This window comes from Triturus cristatus, chromosome 4_2 (genome assembly GCF_964204655.1).
Source record: "Triturus cristatus chromosome 4_2, aTriCri1.1, whole genome shotgun sequence".
Taxonomy (NCBI): Eukaryota; Metazoa; Chordata; class Amphibia; order Caudata; family Salamandridae; genus Triturus; species Triturus cristatus.
The window spans coordinates 52476401-52497381 of record NC_140586.1 but is presented as its reverse complement, the minus strand read 5'-3'; the positions used below and the strand labels follow the sequence as shown (position 1 = coordinate 52497381).

Genomic DNA, 20981 nt, shown 5'->3' with positions numbered 1-20981 from the left:
TTCCCATGGCCGCTCGGTACCCGTGCCCCCAGTCGCCTTCACCCAGAACAACGGGAATGATGCGAGTCTGTGTCCAGAGTGTTTTCCGCATAGTTTGCAGACTTTAAGAAAAAAATAAATGTTTGTACCTCAAACGGATCCGAAATTACTTAAAACGCTACCACCTGTGCTCCCGCGCAGTGGGACATCTTTTGCCGCTCAAACGCACCTCACCTTTAGGCTGCAGCTTGCTGTACTTAGGCGCTAAGCAGCTGATTGCTGTATCTAGGTGCTAAACTGGCATTAGTGAGGCGAAACCTTTGACTATACAGTGGCAACATACATACAAATTATAAATAATCATATAATTCAAAATGTGCCGCATTACGCCGCACACTCCCCTTTCTTGACGCATAAATCCAGTCGCCTGCCTCGGCCTCCACCCGGTCCCCTGGTTGTACCTTGAGCTGTTGCAGTTTCAGCCTCTCCTCCTCCAGCTCCCGCCGTTTCCTGTCAATCTCTTCCTGCAGCTTCCGCCTCTCCTGAGGGAGAGAAGGAAAGGTTGTTACTGGGGTCCGAGGTAGGGCGAGCAAGGACCAGTGGCGTGACGCAAAATGACGCTCCCCCCTACAGAATGAGAAAATGGGCCCGTGAGTACTGGACTTCGGATAAATGGGGCCCTCTAAAGGGATGGGGGCCTTGAGATGTTTAAGTGCCTGGTCCCATTTCCCTCTGACCCCCGTGGGTGTCTCCTGTTCTTATGTAGCATCCCCTGGCTCGGTCCCTGGTCTTCTCTACCACTCCCTCTCTCTCTCACATACACACTCTCTTTCACTCTCTCTCTCTCCACCTCTCTCCCTCCCTCACTTTCTCTCTGCCCCCCTCACTTTCTCTCTGTCCCTCTAAGCCCCTGTCTGCCTCCTCTCCTCACCTCTCGTCTCTTCTCTCTCCTCGGTCTAAGTCCCTGGTCCCACCACTCTCCTGTCCTCTCCCCTGGTCGCTGTCGGCTCCTGGTCTAACCTGTCTCTCTCGTTTGTCTCTCCCCTCCGCTCTCCTCCTGTGTGTCAGCCTCTGTTCTCTCCTGTCCCCGGGGGTTCCCTCTCGTGATACCTGTAGATCAGGGTGGGGTGGAGTGACCTCACCCTCGGAGGGGAGGGCCCTTGTGGGGGGAGGACAGATGTCACCCAGGCGCGGGATATGTGATCCCCGTGGCTCTCACAGACTGAAACCTGCTTTGTTTCACACCCGAGAGCACCTCTTCACCCAGCAGGGGTGCGGTCTGGCGCGCGCCAGGGGCGGGAGGTTCTTGACGCTAAAGTTTTAGGGGGCCTGGGTGCTTCAGCTGAAGAGGAGGGGGGCAGAAGGTACCACTAACGGTAGGGAGCAGGAGGGTACTTTGTTAGAGCCTGGAGGTGGGGGCGCCATTAATACTCACAGCTGTAGTCCTGAGGAGAAGGTACTCGCACTGATAGATACCCTGGGGGGCAAACTGTTTATTCATACATACATGCAGTGAGGTATTCACTGGCCCATGAGCCCCAACGCAAGCAAGGAAATTGCTCCTAGATAAAACTTTGATCGCTCTCTCTCTCTCTCTTTCTCTCTCTCTCCCTGAAAACTGGACCTACAAGGAACTCTGCCACAGGTGTTATTATTTCTAAACAGCGCCCCCATCCAGGTCAGCGCCCAGTGCGGCCGCACCTGTCGCACTGGTCTTCATCCGGCACTGGGTATAGTCAGTAGCACATACAGTTATGATCATGGGATCTGGGAGTACTCACGGTTGCACGGAAGTGTAAAAGGGGGCGCTCACAAATATAGATTGGCACGCAGGTATGCTCAAGTCATACTTGGGGTTCTCACAGTTATGTCCATAGCAGCAGGGGGGGTTGTCGAATGTATAGTCGGTGGGGGTAGATTACTCACACATTTAGGCCAGGGGAGCACGGAGTAGTCTCAGGTTGGGGCAGCAGGTAGTTCTGAGGAGATGGGGGGATGGGGGGGCGGGGGAGGCGGCACAGGGGACACCCGTTTAGTCTTCAAAGAGCGTTGCCATTGTAGTCAACCTATTTCAAGACCTTTGAGTCTAGCGTTTAGAAGCGTCAGCGGGAGCTACGCGGCACCATGGACCGGAAATAGACGAATGTATAAAACCGGAATAGGGGTGACTCATATTTATACGTGGGGGAGAAGGCGCCTTCGTTAGATCCCGCCCGAGTGAGGGGACAGACAGAGCCTTGCAGGAGTCTGGGCTACTCACGGTGGCAGCTAGGACCTGGAGGTGGTACTCACAGTTTCAAGGCATACCGAGTTTCAACCTGGTGAAGAGGACAGTATTCGCAACACCTGGGCTATCAGGGGGAAGTTACAGCTTTATCAAAGGATGCAAGGGGTACCCCCATGTCAAGTCTGGCGGAGCTGAGGGTTCTCTCAGTTTAAACCCAGGCAATTGGGCGAACTCACTGCTAATGCCTGGGGAGGCAGAGGGCACTTGCGGCCACAGCCTGTGGGAGCGTGTAGTACTCACAGTTACAGCCCTGAAGAGTAGAGGGTACTCTCAGTTTAAACCTGGGGGACAGGAGGTCGGGGGGTAAGGGGTACTCACAGATACAGTCTGGAGAGCAGATGGTACTCCCCACTGGTAGAGGCTGGGACGGGGGCGGGACTCAGCAGCAACTTAAGGGCGCAAGCGGTGCTCACGCGCATGGCCCTCCCTTCGCTCGGCCACGCACCGACCACAGGCCCGAAGAACAGATCTATCAAGTTCAGTTTAACCGCCTTCAAGTACTCCAAAGCTCTCTGGGTCTGTTTTTAATGCGACCTAATGATTGAGGTATTTACGGGTCATATGACACCAAATAACTGAATTATTTAACTGATAACGTCGGGTGGTGCGCAGCCGTCTGACAGCTGTACCTGCACTAAACACGAAGCGAGGGGACTGTTAGCCACAATTAACTTGTTTACTCCCGCCTCCTGTGAAGTACAAGATGCGCAGATAAAATGTCAGGCCCTTCTCCTCGCCTTACCTGAGGAGAATCCGGCACAGGAGGGTGACGCCGAGAACAGCCATCCTTGGCGTCACCACACACCTGCCAAGTCACACGTGCCACCGTGTGACACACGATATCAACTCCCATCACACCGTCCCCGGTGAGGGCCGATATCACACGGTGGCTGGGAAAACGAGTGGGAGACCACTGTAAATAGCCGTTATCCAGCTCGTTTTACGACGCTTTGAACTAGGGACGTCCATTAAGAGGCGTGAAAACACCCCAGGACATGGCACCAGCCCAAGCAGGATTTTTTTTTTGGGGGTGGGGGGGAAGGAACGGCTGGGGCGGGGTTCAACTTTGCATCTAGGTGCTTATGGGCACGAGGCCCCGCCCCCTCCTCAGTCCTCACACGGTGAGATTGTTCTTCAAGTTGGCAGGTATGCATCACCACGTGACAAACTGGCACAGTCTTCCACTACACAATAATACTACTGCCGGGCTTTAAGTAATACAGGATGAAATTTCAATTACACTGGCATGATTCGTGTAATTGCCTTCATTTTCACCATGCTTGTTTTATGCGGAATTCCACAAAATGACAACTTGTGTGTGGGTGGGGGGCTGCTTCGTTAAACATTCCTATCGCGGAAATACAAAAAGAACAAGAACGTAGAGAACGCCAGGGGCTCTTGTTTGTGCCTTGTACATTTCTTTTTTTAGGTCTCGGCCTGGCGAAAGCAGCGCATGCGCTGCTCTGCCATGAGAGGCCTTTTGGAATCGATACGATTCCAGCGAGCACGCGGGGTGACAAACGAGACAGAAGATGTGCACGCGGGGATTGGATGCTTTACTGGCACCGTGATACACTGGGGACTTTTTTTTTCGCCGCCAGTAAAGACAGTTCCCGCGTGCACATCTTCTATCCGTCCCATGACAGGTCGCCCTTGTTACAATTTCTGCTCCCTTTTCTTTCCCTTGTGCTTCCTTCTGTATATTTCCTTTTCATGCAAGTCTGCACCTTCTCCCTTCCCTCTCTCCCTTCCCGCACTACCTCCTCCAAACCTCCCTCCCTCGTCTGCTCCCCCAACTCCCTTACTAAGTCTTTCTTTCCCTTCCAACATCCCTTTTCCCTTTCTTTCCTTCTCCTCATACCATCCTTTCTTCCTCCTTCTCTTTCTGCTCTCCCTTCTGCAGATGCCCGGTCTCATGTTCTTTCTGCCTCTCTTCCTCGTGTCTCTTTTTCAGTCTCCTCATTGTATTCTGCTCATCTCGTCTGCCCCCTCTCCTGTTGCCCTACGCCCTCTTTTCCTCCCTTTCTTCCTCCCTTCCTTTTCCCACCACCTTCCCCGCAGGCGTCTTTCTTTCGAGTTCTTCTGTGCCCGCCCCCCTTTCGCGCCTCCCTGCTTCTCCTCTCCACTCAAACTTTTGTGCTCTTCACCAAACGTGAGGCCTTGGGCAGTTATAGTGAGATCTAAATGTAGTTTCGCGAACTGATGCTGTCCCCGCCCTCCACTAAATCCGCACCAGGAGTGCAGGGGCAGAGCGGCGGCATATGCCTCGCGCACATCATATAACCATCTCTGCCTAATCCGGCCACATCAATCTAGGATATCCGAGGCGGCTCCGGGAGCGATTCAATAAACGGGAGCAGATTCTAATCTAGCCCCAGGAGCCCGGCGCACTCATTTACAAGCCGGTGACAGTGAGCGGACGGAAGAGCGGGAGCGTGGAGGGCACTGGAGACTGGACCTGTCCATGACAGCTTGTGATGGTGACCGATAGGATAGAGAGACACAGAGGGAGCAGATGGGGGATACTGGGGACCGGCGCACCCACGTGCAGCCTGTGATAGTGAGCGGATGGAAGAGCGATGGCATATAGTGCGGTGGGGGTGGGCACTGGAGACTGGACCTGCCCCTGACAGGTTGTGATGGTGCCCGATAGGAAGGAGAGACACAGAGGGAGCAGACAGGGGGATACTCAGGGCGCAAGTCCTAAACAAGGATTGAAAATGCAACAGGTCTCGCCTTTGAGTAAGCTAAAGCCATTTGCTTTGCTAATGGTATTGTATAGCAAAGCAAATGGCTTTAACTTAATAAAAGGCGAGACCTATTGCATGTTTAATGCTTGTTTTCTATGCTGTTTTGTTGTCCGTGATTTGCGTCCTTGTGTCAAGTTTGGATGCAATGGCGCTCTTCACCCTTAAAAATAAAAACCTCAAATGGTCAGACTTGCACCTCGCGTAGTTTTGCTGAAATTCTTTGCGGTACCGGAGACTTTGTCCGTCTTTTGGAGAAGTGTTGGGAACTCATCCTAATGTAATAAGGAGTTCATTACTCACTAACATGGACTATATATGCTGGGTTTCATTATTCACCCAATGTAGTGAGATTCTTCAAACCCTAGAGGTAACATCCAATCCCTGTAGTCCCTGTTGAAATCTGTGCTCAGGCAAGTACGATATACTGTTGTGATATATCTTGGTCTCTGAGCCCTGAAGAAGCCTGAAGTTGTCCCCCACGAAACACGTTGGATGGCTGAAACGTTTAAGCGAGAAAAGCCCACTATGTATTTATAATCTAAGGTTTTGATTTGTTGACTACATCCATTGAGACCTGGATTTCAAAAATGTTCAATGAGACAAAGATTTTGGAATAAATTGACTTATTATCATATCAGAGACATTTTTGGGATGAATTACCTGCTCCCATTTTAAGAAAGACACAGCATAATCTAAAACTTATTGGTTTATTTGGAGATATTTTTATGAAACAATTGCTGCTGTTTAAAGAGTTTTCAGAATAAGGACAATAATATTTATTTCATGCCATGATACAGATCTTTCATGGACTTTTTCATGTGTTGACTTATATTTGCATTTCTCTGCACTTGTTTGGTACGCAGCAAATCTTTTATGTATACGATTTAAAATCTTGGACTTAAGTTCTTTCCCACACTATGCTTAGTTTTACCATTTAAGCTGTAAGGATGATGATAGTGTAGAGTTCTGCCAGGAAGGTAGTAGCTACTGGCCATTGGGATCATTTTGTTCCTCTTACACCCACAATACCCTGTTTCGCTTAAGGCTACTGTATAGGGCACGCTGTCTGGTTTCGGAAGACTTAGGCAGGGCCGGACTGGCGTAGCGGGCATCGGGCGTTTGCCCGGGATGCTGGAAGGGTGGGGGCCAGTTTTGGATCGGTGTGGGACGATTTTGTCACTGGGGGCCGGTTATGCAGCGATGCTGCAATATCTCCCCCCAGTAACAATAGCAGCAGTGCTGGGGGCCGGTTGTTTTTAGCAGTAGTGCTTCACACTGATACCCCCTCCGTGGGTGACGGCCGGTCGAACAAAATTGCCAGGGCTGCTTTGCATTCCCAGTCCGGCCCTGGATTTAGGGGCCTATTTACTAATCTCACACAACGCAGGGCAGTGAGCAACGTTACTGCTCTGCATCACATGAAAGGGGAACCGCAGAAATGCTCCATATTTACAAAGATCTGGAGCATTTCTGCTCTCTCCTTGTGCTGGTGCACTGCGATCAGCTTCGCCTCAACGCAGGCACCCTTGCACCATGGCACTAAGGTGCCTGCATTACAGACAGGATTGTTGTTGTGCAGGAAGGGACACTTCCCTGCACATAAACAATTCTTACAGGCATTTTCTTTTTTCCATGTGTGCCGCAGAATGCAACACATGTAGAAAGAGGAACTAACAAGGAGAAATAAAGATATTTCTCTTCGATAGGCCTCACTGGGGAAGGTGGAGCATTTTGATGCATTTCCAGGTCTACTAGCCTTAGTAAATCTGGGAATGCGCCAAAATCCATTAGTGGATGCATGGGAACACCCATTCTCAACCCATGCAATGCCTCCCAATTTAAAAAGTAACGTAACACAGCGCAAGCAACTGCATTGCATTACACTTCTTTGCAAAGCCATGCAAGGCATCTCAAATCACCCTTTGCATGACTTTAAATAACACTTATAAAGTGCACAGCTGCTTCCAAACAAGCACTAAAACTAGCAGAGCGATGCAGAAGCTTGACTTTAAAATTCTCTAAACAAATGTGTTTTCAGCACAGACTTAATGACTTCTCTAATTCTAAGTCTCTGAGTACTTCAAGGAGTGAATTCCATTTTTCTGTTGCCAAATAGGAGAAAGACCGTCCTTCTAGTCTTTTCTTGTATATCCTTGGAATGCATAGCAGTCCCTGGTTAGAGGCGGGGCGATTCCTCCACGTGGGCGGAGGAGCGTCCCCCCACTGCTTTCTTGCAGTGCGAGAAGCAGAAGCATAAAATGGTCTTTTAAATACCATTTTATGTTTGTGCTTCTCACACTGTGAGAAAGCAGAAGGGTATGCCTGGTTGGGGGCTGGCGGGTGGGTGGTCCTGCAGGAGTCCAGGGGAGAAGTGGCTTGCCCACTCTTGAGTGCGCTGACTGTTTGGTCGACCCCAGGGCCTACCAAACCAGTTATACGCACTCTGCATTTTCTCTATGTAGGCTGCATGCAGCCTACATAGAGAAAATGGCCTCCCCATAGACGCCTGTGGGGTCGGTGTCCTAGCCAATCACAACGATGCCATTGAGGCATTGTGATTGGCTTTGAGGAGGGGAGGGAGGCTGCCTGAGAGAGGAGAGATGAGACGCGACGCGGGACCGGAGGAAATGGTAAGTTTAACAAATTTAAAAAAATTAAATGAACCCCCCTCCCCGCACCAATACCCATCTGCCCCCCCACCCGCAAGTCATGCCGGCCACGACTGATTAGAGGCGCATACAACTCTACTCCGGTCATGTTTCTAGAATATTCTTTGCAGATAAGGAGGCCCTAATTGGTGCAGAGCTCTGTGGGTAATTGTGAGTGCGTTAAAATGATCCTCTGTTTTATCGGGAAAAAGTGAAGTTACTTGAGATTATGCATGGCAAATTGACTCTTTGGGCTATTCAGAATTAGACGGACTGCTGCATTCTGCACACGCTGTAGCCTATTAAGGCTTTGTTAATATCACTGAAGTCTTTGTGTTGTCCTAGCGTTGCCTTGTGTGACGCAAGGACAATGCAAAGTTTTGATAAATCTGGGCCTAAATGTCAGTTTACCAAGAACTTACAGAGGGCTTAACGCCTGCCTGTTGCTTACCACTGGTTGACTTTATTGTCACTCTCATTTGATTGCTTCTTATTCAATTGTTTGTTGAATTGCCTGTGTATTCCCCTTCCTTGGAGTATAACCTCTTTACTTGTTTTCTTCCACTTCTTACTTTTAGGGAACTCATTTTTTCTTTTTGTTCAGCACTCCATGAAAGTGCATGTGTTTTCTGGCTGACACACTCGGGTGATTCTCTCCATGTTGCTCTCTCTCGCCCATGTGCTCCATGTTGCTCTCCCTCGTCCATGTGCTTCTCTCCACCCTTTATTCATATTGCTATCTCCCTTGTGGATGTCTCCTTCCATTCCCTGTTCTGCCCTTTCTCTTGTACTGCTCACCCACCTTCTGGTGCTTTCCCTAACCCGCTATTCCGTTGCCCTCCCACCTCTGCCGTTCTTTTTAAAATACTTTTTCTATGAGGGCTGGGCAGGATACGGCTGCCAGCCCTCCACAACAGTGCTTTGTCACACTCACAATTTAATTTTTTTATTGACCGAGATAAGTAACTCTTGCCATCTTAGTTCGGTCAATGAAAAATAAAATAAAATGACATACGCATCATTCTATATGTGCACGCATGCTTAATGACGCATGTGCGCCTACTGAATTATGTGATCGTCAGCAGTGGCTGCATGACTGTGTATCTTTTTAGGTCTCGCCTGAGCCAGCGTTTAGTAAGGGCTTTAAACCTCTGGACACACGCTCATGTGTGTGCTTTCTGAAAAATCTCCCCCTATTGTCTTTGCATGCATCTTTCTAAGGAAGACAGCACGCAATTGGCCCAAGGCGGGTGCATGTCCCGCCTTCTCAGGTCCCTGGCCTACGGTCCTCGGAAGCGAGCAGCAGCGCCATCTGTTTCCAAATATTGTGCCACGTGCCATTGGAAACAGATGGGCAAACGCGGCCCTTTCACTTTTGCCGCCACCTGGCATGCGCGGCCACGCTTGTTTAATCTTTGGTGCCTCCCTCACTAGCCTTCTTCTGCATCTTGGTGGCTGCCACCCTTCTCCTGTGGAGCTTCTGCATGACTGTCACCAAGGTAAAGATGCTGAGAGGGGAGAGGCGCTGTCTCCCTTGGCAGGGCTGCAGAGGTGCCCTGGCACAGCTCGAGGGAAGTTGCATGTTATGCAGCGCTGCCCTGAGAAATGCCGACTCCGCACGGGGTGATGGGAGCGGGGTCCGGGTGAGACCTAATGCGTCTCTGCCAAGTTGCAGATCGTGGTCCCGCTGCGCCTTAAAGGGAAACAACGGGTCTGGCTGCGTTCTTGACAGAAAGCTATAATACATGTTATGTTGCGCTGTGTTCTTCCGCACCGGCCCAAGTGCAGGGTGTCTGCGCACCTCAGGCAGGAGAGGTGCGTTATGTCATGTTGAGTCGTTCTAGTTTCTCAGCAGCATGCAGAGTTTCCGAGTTTGCAAGGATGTAAACCGTTGTCTCCAGGTGGCAATTCCATCTCAGCCCCCTGTGCAAGGGCATCATTTTCTGCTGAGAGAGGGGGGTGATGACGGAGTGACCGGCGCCTTATGCAGTGGATTTGTTTGCTCTGCCCAGAAGCTGATGCTCCGGCCGCAGTATGCCTCGGCGCCTGGTATAGCGCAATCAGCAAGCTGCGTCATGCTGACCATGCGAACCCTGGCCCCTTTTCCACCAGACGCACACAGTCCGTTCCCTGTGCGTGGCGAGAGGCTATTAATAGTCCATGGCCCCTCTCCCGGAGCTAAGTATATATAGAATAATAAGAAAAATATTTTTCTAAATAAAATATTCTTGGAATATAGATTTTGGACATAGTATTTAATGTTTTTGTGGTTAGTTATGACACACTGATATTGGAATTGTAAGATCAAGGGAATTCTTTTTATTTTTAGTTACAAGTACCTTATTTCCCTTGAGAGTTTTGAGGGGTCCCTCTCCTTTTTAGGTCTCGCCTGACCCAGCGCATGCGCTGGTCTGGCGAGACTTATTGAGAGGGCTCCAAAAAATGCTACCAGGCCAGCCTAGAGCTACAGTGCATGTGCGCGGGCGCGTGCTCCGTGCTTTACCGCGATTACTTTCACTTTCGCGGCCGCTTTGATGTTTGATCGCGATCACTTTCGCGGCCGCACAGCCGCGTGGCATAGCCAATAGGTCTCACTTTTGGGACCTTATAAGTATTTAGTTATGCAACTGTTGCATGGCTACACACTTATAAGGTCCCAAAGGCGAGACCTATTGGTTATGCCAATGCTGGTTTCTATTGTCCACCTCCCCAGACAGATGCCCCGCAGCCCAGCATGCTGCAGTTTTAACTCCTCGGGCTGCGCTGCGTTGCTGCTCCTTACCCCGGCCAGACGATCCCAAGTGCTGCCGTGAGAAACGCAGCAGGAACTCTCATCACACTTCCAACATGTCACTTTCAAAGTCCACATGGAGCAATATTAGAAGAAACTGTTGCTGTACAATACGTTACGCTTATGTTTTATTTGCTGATTAGCCTCGGTTTCATATTTGGTCCCGACCTGGCTATATTATTATTACAGGCATTATATAGCCCTTGAAGGAAAATGCCTTTTCACCGCGCTGCAATGTACCTTTAGAATTCATGCACGATTCTCTGAGCTGAAGAGCTTTATTAGGTGTGAACATGCAGCTGGGGTGGTCTCAGGACTACTCTAGTTCACACGCTGAACTGAGAGATACCGCCTTACCATACCACAGTGAGAGCCCACTTACAAGTGACCCAGTGTTGAGGCACAGTAACAACGCACAAGGTACTGCACCACTTTGGGGCCATTCTGACTTTTGAATTCTGGCGTAACCACAATGATTTCCACGTGTTTCCCCAAAATTGCAGACTGTTTTCCAGGCTTATTTCTACCTGTATTTTTGCAGGCTGATATGTGCCAGGAAATACTAACTCCTTGTGGTTGAAAGCTAGAGTTTTTTGCAAAAAAAAAAAACAGATTATCGGCCAATGCTGGAATTAGAAAAGCTTGACTCCAGGAACCCATAAATTGGGAGCCAAGGTGCTGCAACGAGAAAGGAGGTGGAGTCACGGGGGATGGAGTCATGGGAAGCAGTCAACTTCTTCATTTAAAAAAAAAAAAAAAAAACTCTGCCACAAAGAATTTGGCATCAAGGAGAAAGATGATGGTAAATCTGTTGTGGCTTAATTGGTTGCAAAGGTTGCATTTTAAAATATCTTGTTGGGGTTAAGGTACTTGCCGCAGAGAGCTTTGGGTGCGCAGCAAAGGACGGAAACTATAATAATGGTAATATTGCACTTGCTAGAGGGATCTGTGTTTTGTCTAGTCACAGTTTTGACACATAAAGCAGTGTCAGCGTGCAGCCCCATACATTAAATCTATTTTCAGTACACTAGCATAGTCCACACCAGACATTGGGGGTCCCCGCTAGACCCGTCTCTCTTAATAAGCGAATTAAAGAATGTACAGAATGCACAAAATAAGCATTTTGGCAAAGGATGGCAGACAAGGATCTCAGGTTTATGATTTAGTTGATTAATTAAAGTAAATAAATGCATAAGCTGAGCCCATAATCAATAAATCAATCAGCATGCAAAACGAAACAGAATACAGCAAAGAACCCTATAAAGTTCTTGTACAAATCCAGTATAGATTTGACTTCTCAGAATGGGGAAAGGGTCTCCTCTTAATCTGAAGGTGCCACGTTCTCATATAGTGTTTTAGGCAAAGGTTTCATATATGTACTACATTAGTACATGGTTCACACACTCATAACCAATAGAACAAGCATTGGCATAGCCAATTAGTCTCGCCTTTCGGACCTTATAAGTGTTTAGCCATGCAACAGTTGATGTTGTTGCACCAAGGATATTGTGCTGGATAACTAAACACTTATAAGGTCCCAAAGGCGAGACCTATTGGCTATGCCAATGCTTGTTATTATTATTGATACTAAACCGCACCAGCAAAAACCATTGGTTTTTACCGATGCTGTTCAGCAAAACCAAAAAGCATTATCAAAGCCAGTAAGTCCGAAAGGTAAAACCTACTGGCTTTTGAAATGCTTGCTTTTTCGTTTGGATTAACTTCAAGAAGATATAAAGTGCACAAAGAGCGGCAATAGCCAGGCTGGAATGGGAACCCCAATCAGCCTTGACATAAATGGTCAAACCAGCTCCACACTGCAGGTGGTCTGAGTAAAATTGGGCCATGGGAACATGTTTGACTCACTGTGCCCATTATTAGGTCTTGCCTATGACAGAGCATGCGCTCTCGCTTGCAAGAGATATTGCATACAACAAGTGGTTTGCAGCCCACAGATTACTTAACATTCCTTGACTTCATTGTCATTCTTATTTTCTGCCTTCTAATTGGCCAGTGTTTTTTGGCATTACTTCCTCTTCTTTCAGCTGGAGCATGGACCAATTACTGATGGCTTCAACTTGATTGCTGTCCTTCCACTGATCGCAAGATTGAGGTAATGCTTTTTTTTATTCTTCCCTGTCGTCCTTGTTGAACCTCTTGCCATTTGTAGCTGTTTTACTATGACAGACACATATCAAATAAACCCTTTCACCTTTGAAATTGATGTTTATTGTGACAACAGATGTTATCTGCTTTTATTGCGACAACAGAGGATATCTGGTTCCAAATGTATTTTCAAGAAGGCACGAAAATTGGCACAGTTGCTCTCTTTATTTCATAGGTTTTTTTTTTGCCAAATGCCATATTTTTTTCTTTTTTCATGCATGTGGAGATTTACTGGTTTGCTCACAATCACAGGGGTGCTGTGCTGAGACCTAACAAGCATTGGCAAAGCGAGTAGGTTTCTCCTTTGAGAATATTGGCTCTGCTATTGCCTTTTGTTCCTACTGTACAACATGGGCATTGCCAACTTTGGCAATGCGTTGTAACCATGCTGGGTAGCAGTTTGGATGCTGTGCAACATGGCTAAAAATAATAATGGTAAAGAGGACAATGATGCATCCATTGGGAATGCACTTAAAAAAGTGCATTAGCCCTGGCTGCATCATAGCACTTTTTAAAAAAATTAGTTTTAGCCACACTCAAAGCATCTGCACTGCAGTACAACATGGCTACAAAACATTGCAAAAGTCAATAGCGAGACCTATTGGCTTTGCCAATGCTTCTTTTAAAAGCAATCCTCTAACCCAGTGGTTCTTAACCTGTGTGGTCTGAGGACCCCTGGTGGTCCGCGAGGCCTACTCAGGGGTTTGCAACTGTTTTACAAAATGTAATATTAAAATGAATTTAAAATAAAGCCTATACAAATAAAGAAGCAAAATGAAAATTTAAAAACGTTTTCTATATTTGATTGTGAATTACACCACATATTTAAATATTTGAGCATTTGTTTGGTGTATAACTGTTTTCTGCATTGTTTTGTGTTGGTTTGAGGTTCACATTATAGGTTTTGTTCAGGCCGGGGTACCCTAGCTTTCAACAATGACTCAGTGGGGGTCTCCAGATTCCAGTAATGATTCAGTGGGGGTCCACAGAAGTCAATAGTTTAAGAACCGCTGTTCTTACCTCCAGCCCATCAGGGAAAAGTCAGTGTGGCATTAGTGGTGGCCGATGCAGATAAAGAGTGGTGGGCGGGTGGAGGGAGCACGGGGGTGTTTAATAATAATAAAAGACTTACCTGGTGCTGACGGACGCCTTGGGTTCCTCTGCTTCCAGTTCCTGGCAAGCATGAGATCAGCGAGGGGATTGGCTTGAGTGGAATAACGCTCACTCGGGCACAGGGAGTCTGTGCTGGTTCTCCAACTGCTGTGCAATACAGCTGGGTTGGAGAAACCTAAGTGTGCATAAGACGGCCGGCCAAACTGACATGTTTACTAAAAAGTGAGTGCACCAACCACTCCTCCTCCTCCTCCTCCCCCTTCCATGTCCCAGCCCTGCACCTCCCTGCAAACACTGGCTCAGCCAGCAGCTGAAAAAAAAACAATAATAAAATATGGTTTTGTTTTTCAGCTGCTGGCTCTGAGCCAGTGGGGAAACGCTAGTCCGCCATTGAGGAGGAGCCACCGATGTATGGCATAGCAGCAATGACTACGGCAGGGACGCATGCCGCATAACACCTGCAATGCTAGCATTTGCAGAGGCAAACCAGCACTCTGGCTGCCATTTTGGGCTGGGAAGCTGGACAGCGTGGAATTCCCTTTTACCATGCCATCTCCCCCCCTCTTTGCAGCCCCCTATACAGATGGAAGGCTGGGATGCCCACGCCAGTTGCTTGTAGGCGACGTCCACAGAAACAACGGTACATCTGCAACATGAGCCTGATACACAAATGTTTTTACCAGGCTTAACTCACAAACAACAACCCCGCCCTAGTTTACTATTTTAAGCCAGGAAGGACAGAATTAAAGAAGGAAGTCCTTCGTAAATCATGGCCATCTTTCCTGGTAGCACTTGAAGGGGTTCACCGTCAGAGAAGACCGTTTTACACAATGGTCTTCATTGCACGGTTACCGCTTATGCAGGGTTCTCTCAGGAACCAAGGAGACAGTCCTGACGGGGTTCCGGTGTCTCTCGTGTGTATCCTATCTAGAACCTACACGTGGTCAGCAAGGTATATCGTCCTACCACAGTGGACAGGTCTGAGGAGCCAGGAGCCCCTTCGCCATACTGCATACTGCAAAACCATGGTTACAATTTATGAGTAGTGAGGATTAATGGTTGCTATATGTTTAATAAAATACTGCGCGTGATAACTTGCCTACACGAATGCAAACTGAAAACCGCATGCAGAAAATTTCTCCCACTGTAGTTATCAAAAGTGATCTATTTTCCTTGCAAAAACAAGCAAACGCATACAGCAAATACCGCATGGCATAATTACAGTGGGCAAAATTTACAGCACGAGATAAATAAAATGCAATTGCAAGTGAGCGTATAATATGAAAAACAGTGGAATTTAGCTTTTGGAACAATATCCCTGCCCATTAGCAGGTGCTAACTCATGACAAATTATTACTGTTTGACCTAGCTCGAATAAATTAACATCAGAAGAACACTGCAGAAATTAGAACAAGCATTGGCATAGCCAATAGGTCTTGCTTTTGGGACCTTATAAGTGTTTAGCCATGCACCGGTTGATGTTGTTGCACCAAGGATATTGAGCTGCTTAAGTAAATACTTATAAGGTCCCAAAGGCGAGACCTATTGGCTATGCCAATGCATAAGGATTCTGTTGCTGGGTGCCTGACTGCTCTTGCCAGGATAGGCGAGCCATGACAACACTACGAATAATACCTTTTTTTCAGATTTTAATCATGTTCCCCCTCCCCCCCCAAAAAAAGTGTTACCCGAATGTAAAAAAAAAGTGTCTCCATGTGGCTGGCCCCGTGCTGTGGGATCGACGTATATGTTCTTAATCTCCCAATGGTTAATTTGGACAAAGCTGGGTGAAACTGACAGGAAGTGGTGATTGATAGTGAATTAAAGGTTTTAGAGAAGAGCTGTGTACGTCATAAGGACAGCCTATCGCAATTGTCCAGAGCTAGGAATAGAATGGCTGATGAACTATGACACACAATAAGGACACAGGATATATCAGGGACTCGGGATAGTATGCAGAGAGGAATTGGCTTGGTTTCACTGGCAGCCATACAAAGTGTACTGACACAAGTCCAATCCAAATAAGAAAGTTGTTCTATGTAAACAAAATATTTTACTAACTTGAAACAGAACGACAGCCAGATAGGAGATCCTGAAGGAACATTTTCTAACTTGAAGAGATAAGTGTTTATAAAAATATTGCTAAAGGAGCATATTTGTCTAAAATTACAGGTTTAGTCTGTATAGATCCTTTAGACAAGGAAAATTATGCAATCCGACTAACTGTATTGTATAGGAGATACCGTGCAATGTTTAACTTTACTAACTCACAGAGATTTCGCTACAGCACTTGTAGAACAACATAAGGCATGCTTTTTGAGCTGAATCACAAACATGCAACCATCACTGCAGAAGAGACGCATATAGTTTGATATCATTTAGAGAGAAAAATGAGATATATGGATTTAGCGGTCAAGGCTGCTAATCAGGTTAACATGACACTTGTGAAATTTTTTTAATGTGTTGCATTCACATGAAACATCCACATGCAGTCCAAGTGGAGAACGCTCCCAATAACTCCTCGTGTTATACAGAAAGCAACGACACACACGTTTGTACAAAATTTAGATATATATTTTCCCAGACGTATTCACATATAGTTTGGGTTTCATATATGACTAATGGTTTTATGAAACTGGAATACATTCCCTGCATATTATTTGTAAGTGAAGTAAAATGTAAACTTGAAAGGCAAGTTCAGGAAATACCAGGAGTTTCGAAGTTTCCAACTCACAGATAAGGCAGATGCTCTGGCATCAAAATAAGAGGTGTTAAGATTTAAGAAGCCTTTCCAGATAAGCTTGAAATGTATGTTCTGGACCCTTGGACGGTTGCTCGAACCGTTAAGCAAAGTTTTAGATGATGGGCCTTTGATTCAGCAGAAACTAAACTGTTTTTCCCTTAGTCAAATAAATAATCTATTCTGACGCTTTTTCCAAACCGTAATAGAACGAAAACCTTTGGAAATTACTTGGAACTTGTTAATATGGGAGAAACGGCACCCGACGCGCACCTAATCGACTGCAGGAATTAGCATCAATCTTTTATATTAGATAATGACTTTTTCTGTGAAGAATTCGACTTCTTTATTTATGCTGATGAGGTCAGAAGTCTGGTAAGAAGTACAGGCACTGGAAAGGGGACAGGGCATGATAAAAATGGCGTTCATTTAACACCGCTTCAGAAAGGGCCATCATTCATTTAACCACTAGGATTATTAGACCAGGAGATGCAATACATTATTACATTAGAGGAGACTGCTTTACATAAAGCACGAGAAGATTTGTTAACAAGTAATTAAGTGCCCCCTTATCGAGTGCTTTCCATTTCCATGCTCCGGGCAGGCCCCATGTTTGCACTCTTGTGGGGCCGCAGTGTTTCCTATTATTATGAAGGCAGCACCACCTCGGTTGTAAAGCCGTTGACCGTTCAATCAGCAGCGTTAGCTGCTGATAATCAAAAGTTCCCAACCTCGGGCCCCGAGGCCAGTTTAGAGCCAGTCAGAGAGGAGCCAGAGCTCGGGAAGCACGGGGAGCAATCGATCAGCTGAGTAATCCTTATTACTGATTGGCAGCTACAACACATCGTCTCCCCTCTTATTTTAAACCTGATATCGGTAAATATAGGGAGATAGTTTATTAAGAGTAGTTTCTTACCTGATAGCAAAGCCGTTATCCATTTGTTCTGCCAGCTTTTCAGTTTGAGCAGGTCCTTGCTGCCATGAAGAGGCTGGAATGCGCTCTGAGAGCTCTAGCTTTTCTCTCCTGCTTCATGCCCTGATTAGTGAAAGCAGTGAAGTACGGGAGCCATTAAGGAGATTTAAGGTACAGCCAGTAAAAGTCAGCAGCTGCGCTAAATTAAACAAGCATTGTTAGCACCGTGCTGTTTGAAACATAAAGGGCGGTGTCGGAGTTTACTGCGTTTCATGTTTTGCACAGTGCTACAATGCCTGTTTATTTTAACAAAACTGCTAAAATTACAAGTGAAAGGCCGCTGGCGAGGGAACACTGGACACCCGTTTACCACCATGGAAACCATGATGGAGAAGGTGAAAAATGGGTGTGCGCGCGCGTAGGGGTGTACCGTGTGAGGGGGGGTGCAACGCAGGGGGGCAGGATTACAAACGCCACGGGAGAGGGGAGCAATAGGAGAGCGGTGGAAGCATCAGAGGGCAAGGAATGCGCTAAGGAAATGGCCTCACGGCAAAAAGTTAACAAGTGGGAGGGGTGGGGGGAGTGCACGCGCGTTCGCTAAGCATCAAAAGGAATTTTTTTAAAGCACGCCTCGGGCAGTAAAAGCTGGCGGCTGCGAGTGTGCACGCACTCGTGCACGCAAGCTCTAGGCCACTGGTAGCATTTTCTGAAGCCCTTACTAAAAGTCTCGCCAGTGCAGCGCATGCGCTGGCTCAGGCGAGACCTAAAAACGAACACCAGTAGTCATACCCACAGATGAAACACACATGACCATACATCAGATCATGAATGACAGACCTCTGCAAACCTGCAGCGCCAAGACAAGTCACAGTCACATCCACCTATCACGTGTGTCCAGAGCCATATAAAACACAAAAAAGTAATACAACTAAAAATATGCAAAATGAGAGTAACATGGCTCAGAAATATCTCTACACGTAAGTACCAAAGAAAAACGCGTCAACATAAAAGGAAGATTACTGCAACACAAAGGGCCAGTGAAACAAAGAGACCTTTTCTTTGTAGGTCTGGCTTGGCATTGCATTCCCCCTTTTTAACTATTGTAACTAATGCTTTAAAGTATTTTCTGACTCACCTCCTGCTATTGGCGGTTTGGTGCCTTTTCTTGACACATAATTATCTCAAACCTGCCACATAATTTGGCCCTCCACTTCTGCATAATTTCAGTGGCCCTGCCTATATGTATTCTATTTAGAAAGCAATCATTTTTGCAACTTTTTCTTAGCATTGGCAAAGCCAGTAGGTCTGGTTTTAATGCGCTAAACAGAATTTGTGCATGCCACATCTGTAAACAGCATTTGTGAATACCTGCGTTTATATGCAGTGGCGCAATAAAGCCAGGCATTTTGGCTTTGCCAATGCTTGATTTTGAGGACTCAGTAGAAAGGACTAGTCTCTCCTTTGCTGTCTGTGGTGATGCCTGTTAAGGAGATGTATGTGCAGTGGATGGCACAGATGGGTTAGTACTGCCCCTTGTCTCCAACAGCATCATTTACAGTAAGCCTTGGCGGAGTTCGCTGAGTTTTACTACCGCGGTACTCTGCAAAGTGCCAGAAAAACACTTGGTGCACTACGCGGCGTTCCGCCAATGGCAGAGTCTGTTAAGTTGCGCTGCTCGCCATGATTTTTTGAGCCAGGAGTTTGTCCCGTGCTTTCAAATCAGCTCAAACAGCACTACGTGTCGTGCCAGAGGGCTTGCTAGTTCGAGTAGACATTCTACTTAAGCAGCAGCTCCCTCAACGTGAATGGCAGATTTCTCAAAGAGAGCAGTCGCGACCTGCCGCAACCACCCTCGATGAGAAATCTCACTGGGAGGTGGTATAGCGTGAGTTTTTTTCTCACGAGCGCTCGCCAACTTACTGATGCCAAGCTGCTCGAGAGAAAAAACTTCAGTCCGTGTCAGTTCACAGCGTTTTTCGGAACTCCACGCAGAGTGGGCGAAACTCCACGAACTCTGCCGACGGAGCGGAATTCTTTGCCCACCCCTAATCCATGGCAAAATCATTTATTGTCTCTCGAGCAGCTGACTCAGGGTCTTCCATGCTGAAGGTGTGGATGTATGGCCCTCCGTTATCTGGCAACGCGGTATTAGTAAGGCCCGGGCCTTAGAATGAATGAGGTGCCTCTGTGCAAGACCTGCATGCGCATGCGCAACCACTGCGCCTTCAGGGTGCCCCTTCACTCAAGAATGGCTGAATGTGACAGTACCGGTTTCTTAAGTGACGTAAGCAGTATGACCTTCTCCTGCTCCAGTTTCTCCTGTTGCTGGCTCACTTCGGTGCACTGCCTCAAGGTGGGAGCTGGTTCTGCTTCATCGTCGAAGGCGGTAGATGTGTCCTTTTCAGTTGTCAGACGGGGAGCCCTCCAGTCCTCATGTGCCTCCACAGTCTCCAACTGAAGATCTCTCATGCCTTTCAGCAGGATTTGAACTTTAACCTCCTTGCTGACTTCTACTGAGCGTGTTAGTATGCTTACAATGGGGCCAGCGTTAGTTCCCGAAGTGTTAGTGGTGGGAGTGTCAGTAACTGCAGTGGTGGCAGTGGTGGTGTCACTGGTGGTCACAGCCATGGAGGAGCTACAGATTTTTGTTGTTGATGCTTCATATGTGTGTGTGGTTGGTGGCAGCGATGTCACAGTTGTTGAAGGCACAGATGTGGGTCTACGTGTTCTAGCGGTAGGAGTTGTAGTGATGCTTGTGCTGATGGCTGCGGTGCTGGCTCCCTTCTCTGTATCACTGGAAGCCGCAGTCATAGAGGACGTGCTATGAGGCTTCTTGGGTGGGAGGGTGACCTCACTCTTCCCTCAGGTGTGTTGGGTGCAAAATTGAGGCAGGTCCCCCAGATGCGCTAAGAGGCATCTTGGGTGGGAGGGTGACATCACTCTTCCCTCAGATGCTCTTGTGCATCCTCTGGATGCAAGATTGAGGCAGTTCCCCTAGATGTGCTTCGAGGCATCTTGGGCGGGAGGGAGACATCACTCTTCCCTGAGGTGCTCCTGTGCCTCCTCTGGGTGCAAGATTGAGGCAGTTCCCCCAGATGTGCCATGAGGCGTCTTGAGCAGGAGGGAGACATCACTCTTCCCTCAGGTGCACTTGTGCCTCCTCTGGGTGCAAGATTGAGGCAGTTCTCCCAGATGAGCTTTGAGGCGTCTTGGGCGGGAGGGCGACATCACTCTTCCCTCAGGTGCTCTTGTGCCTCCTCTGGGTGCAGGATTGAGGTAGTTCCCACAGATGCGCTATGAGGCATCGTGGGCGGGAGGGTGACATCACTCTTCCCTAAGATGCTCTTGTGCATCCTCTGGGTGCAAGATTGAGGCAGTTCTCCCAGATGAGCTTTGAGGCGTCTTGGGCGGGAGGGCGACATCACTCTTCCCTCAGGTGCTCTTGTGCCTCCTCTGGGTGCAGGATTGAGGTAGTTCCCACAGATGCGCTATGAGGCATCGTGGGCGGGAGGGTGACATCACTCTTCCCTCAGGTGCTCTTGTGCCTTCTCTGGGTGCAAGATTGAGGCAGTTCCCCAGATGTGCCACAAGGCG

At 47.7% G+C, this 20981-nt stretch overlaps 1 protein-coding gene and 1 long non-coding RNA gene across 14 annotated transcripts in view; one reads left to right on the top strand and one right to left on the bottom strand.

Annotated features, from left to right (window-relative positions):
• The window catches only part of PALM3 (paralemmin 3), a 201452-nt gene that overhangs the window by 53208 nt on the left and 127263 nt on the right, over positions 1–20981 (bottom strand). For 9 of the 13 annotated variants that reach the window (XM_085600452.1, XM_085600453.1, XM_085600448.1 and 6 more), the window contains exon 3: positions 441–521. In XM_085600452.1, coding sequence (XP_085456578.1) covers positions 441–521 — 81 coding nt within the window. Of the gene's footprint in view, positions 1–440; positions 522–910; positions 1002–1414; positions 1496–17390; positions 17511–20981 lie in introns of those variants that run through there. The other 4 variants (XM_085600462.1, XM_085600460.1, XM_085600454.1 and 1 more) reach the window with 3 other exon arrangements.
• Positions 436–12577, top strand: LOC146832951 (uncharacterized). Its single transcript, XR_014960476.1, has 2 exons — positions 436–629; positions 12501–12577. It is a non-coding gene; the product is annotated as an uncharacterized LOC146832951 (long non-coding RNA).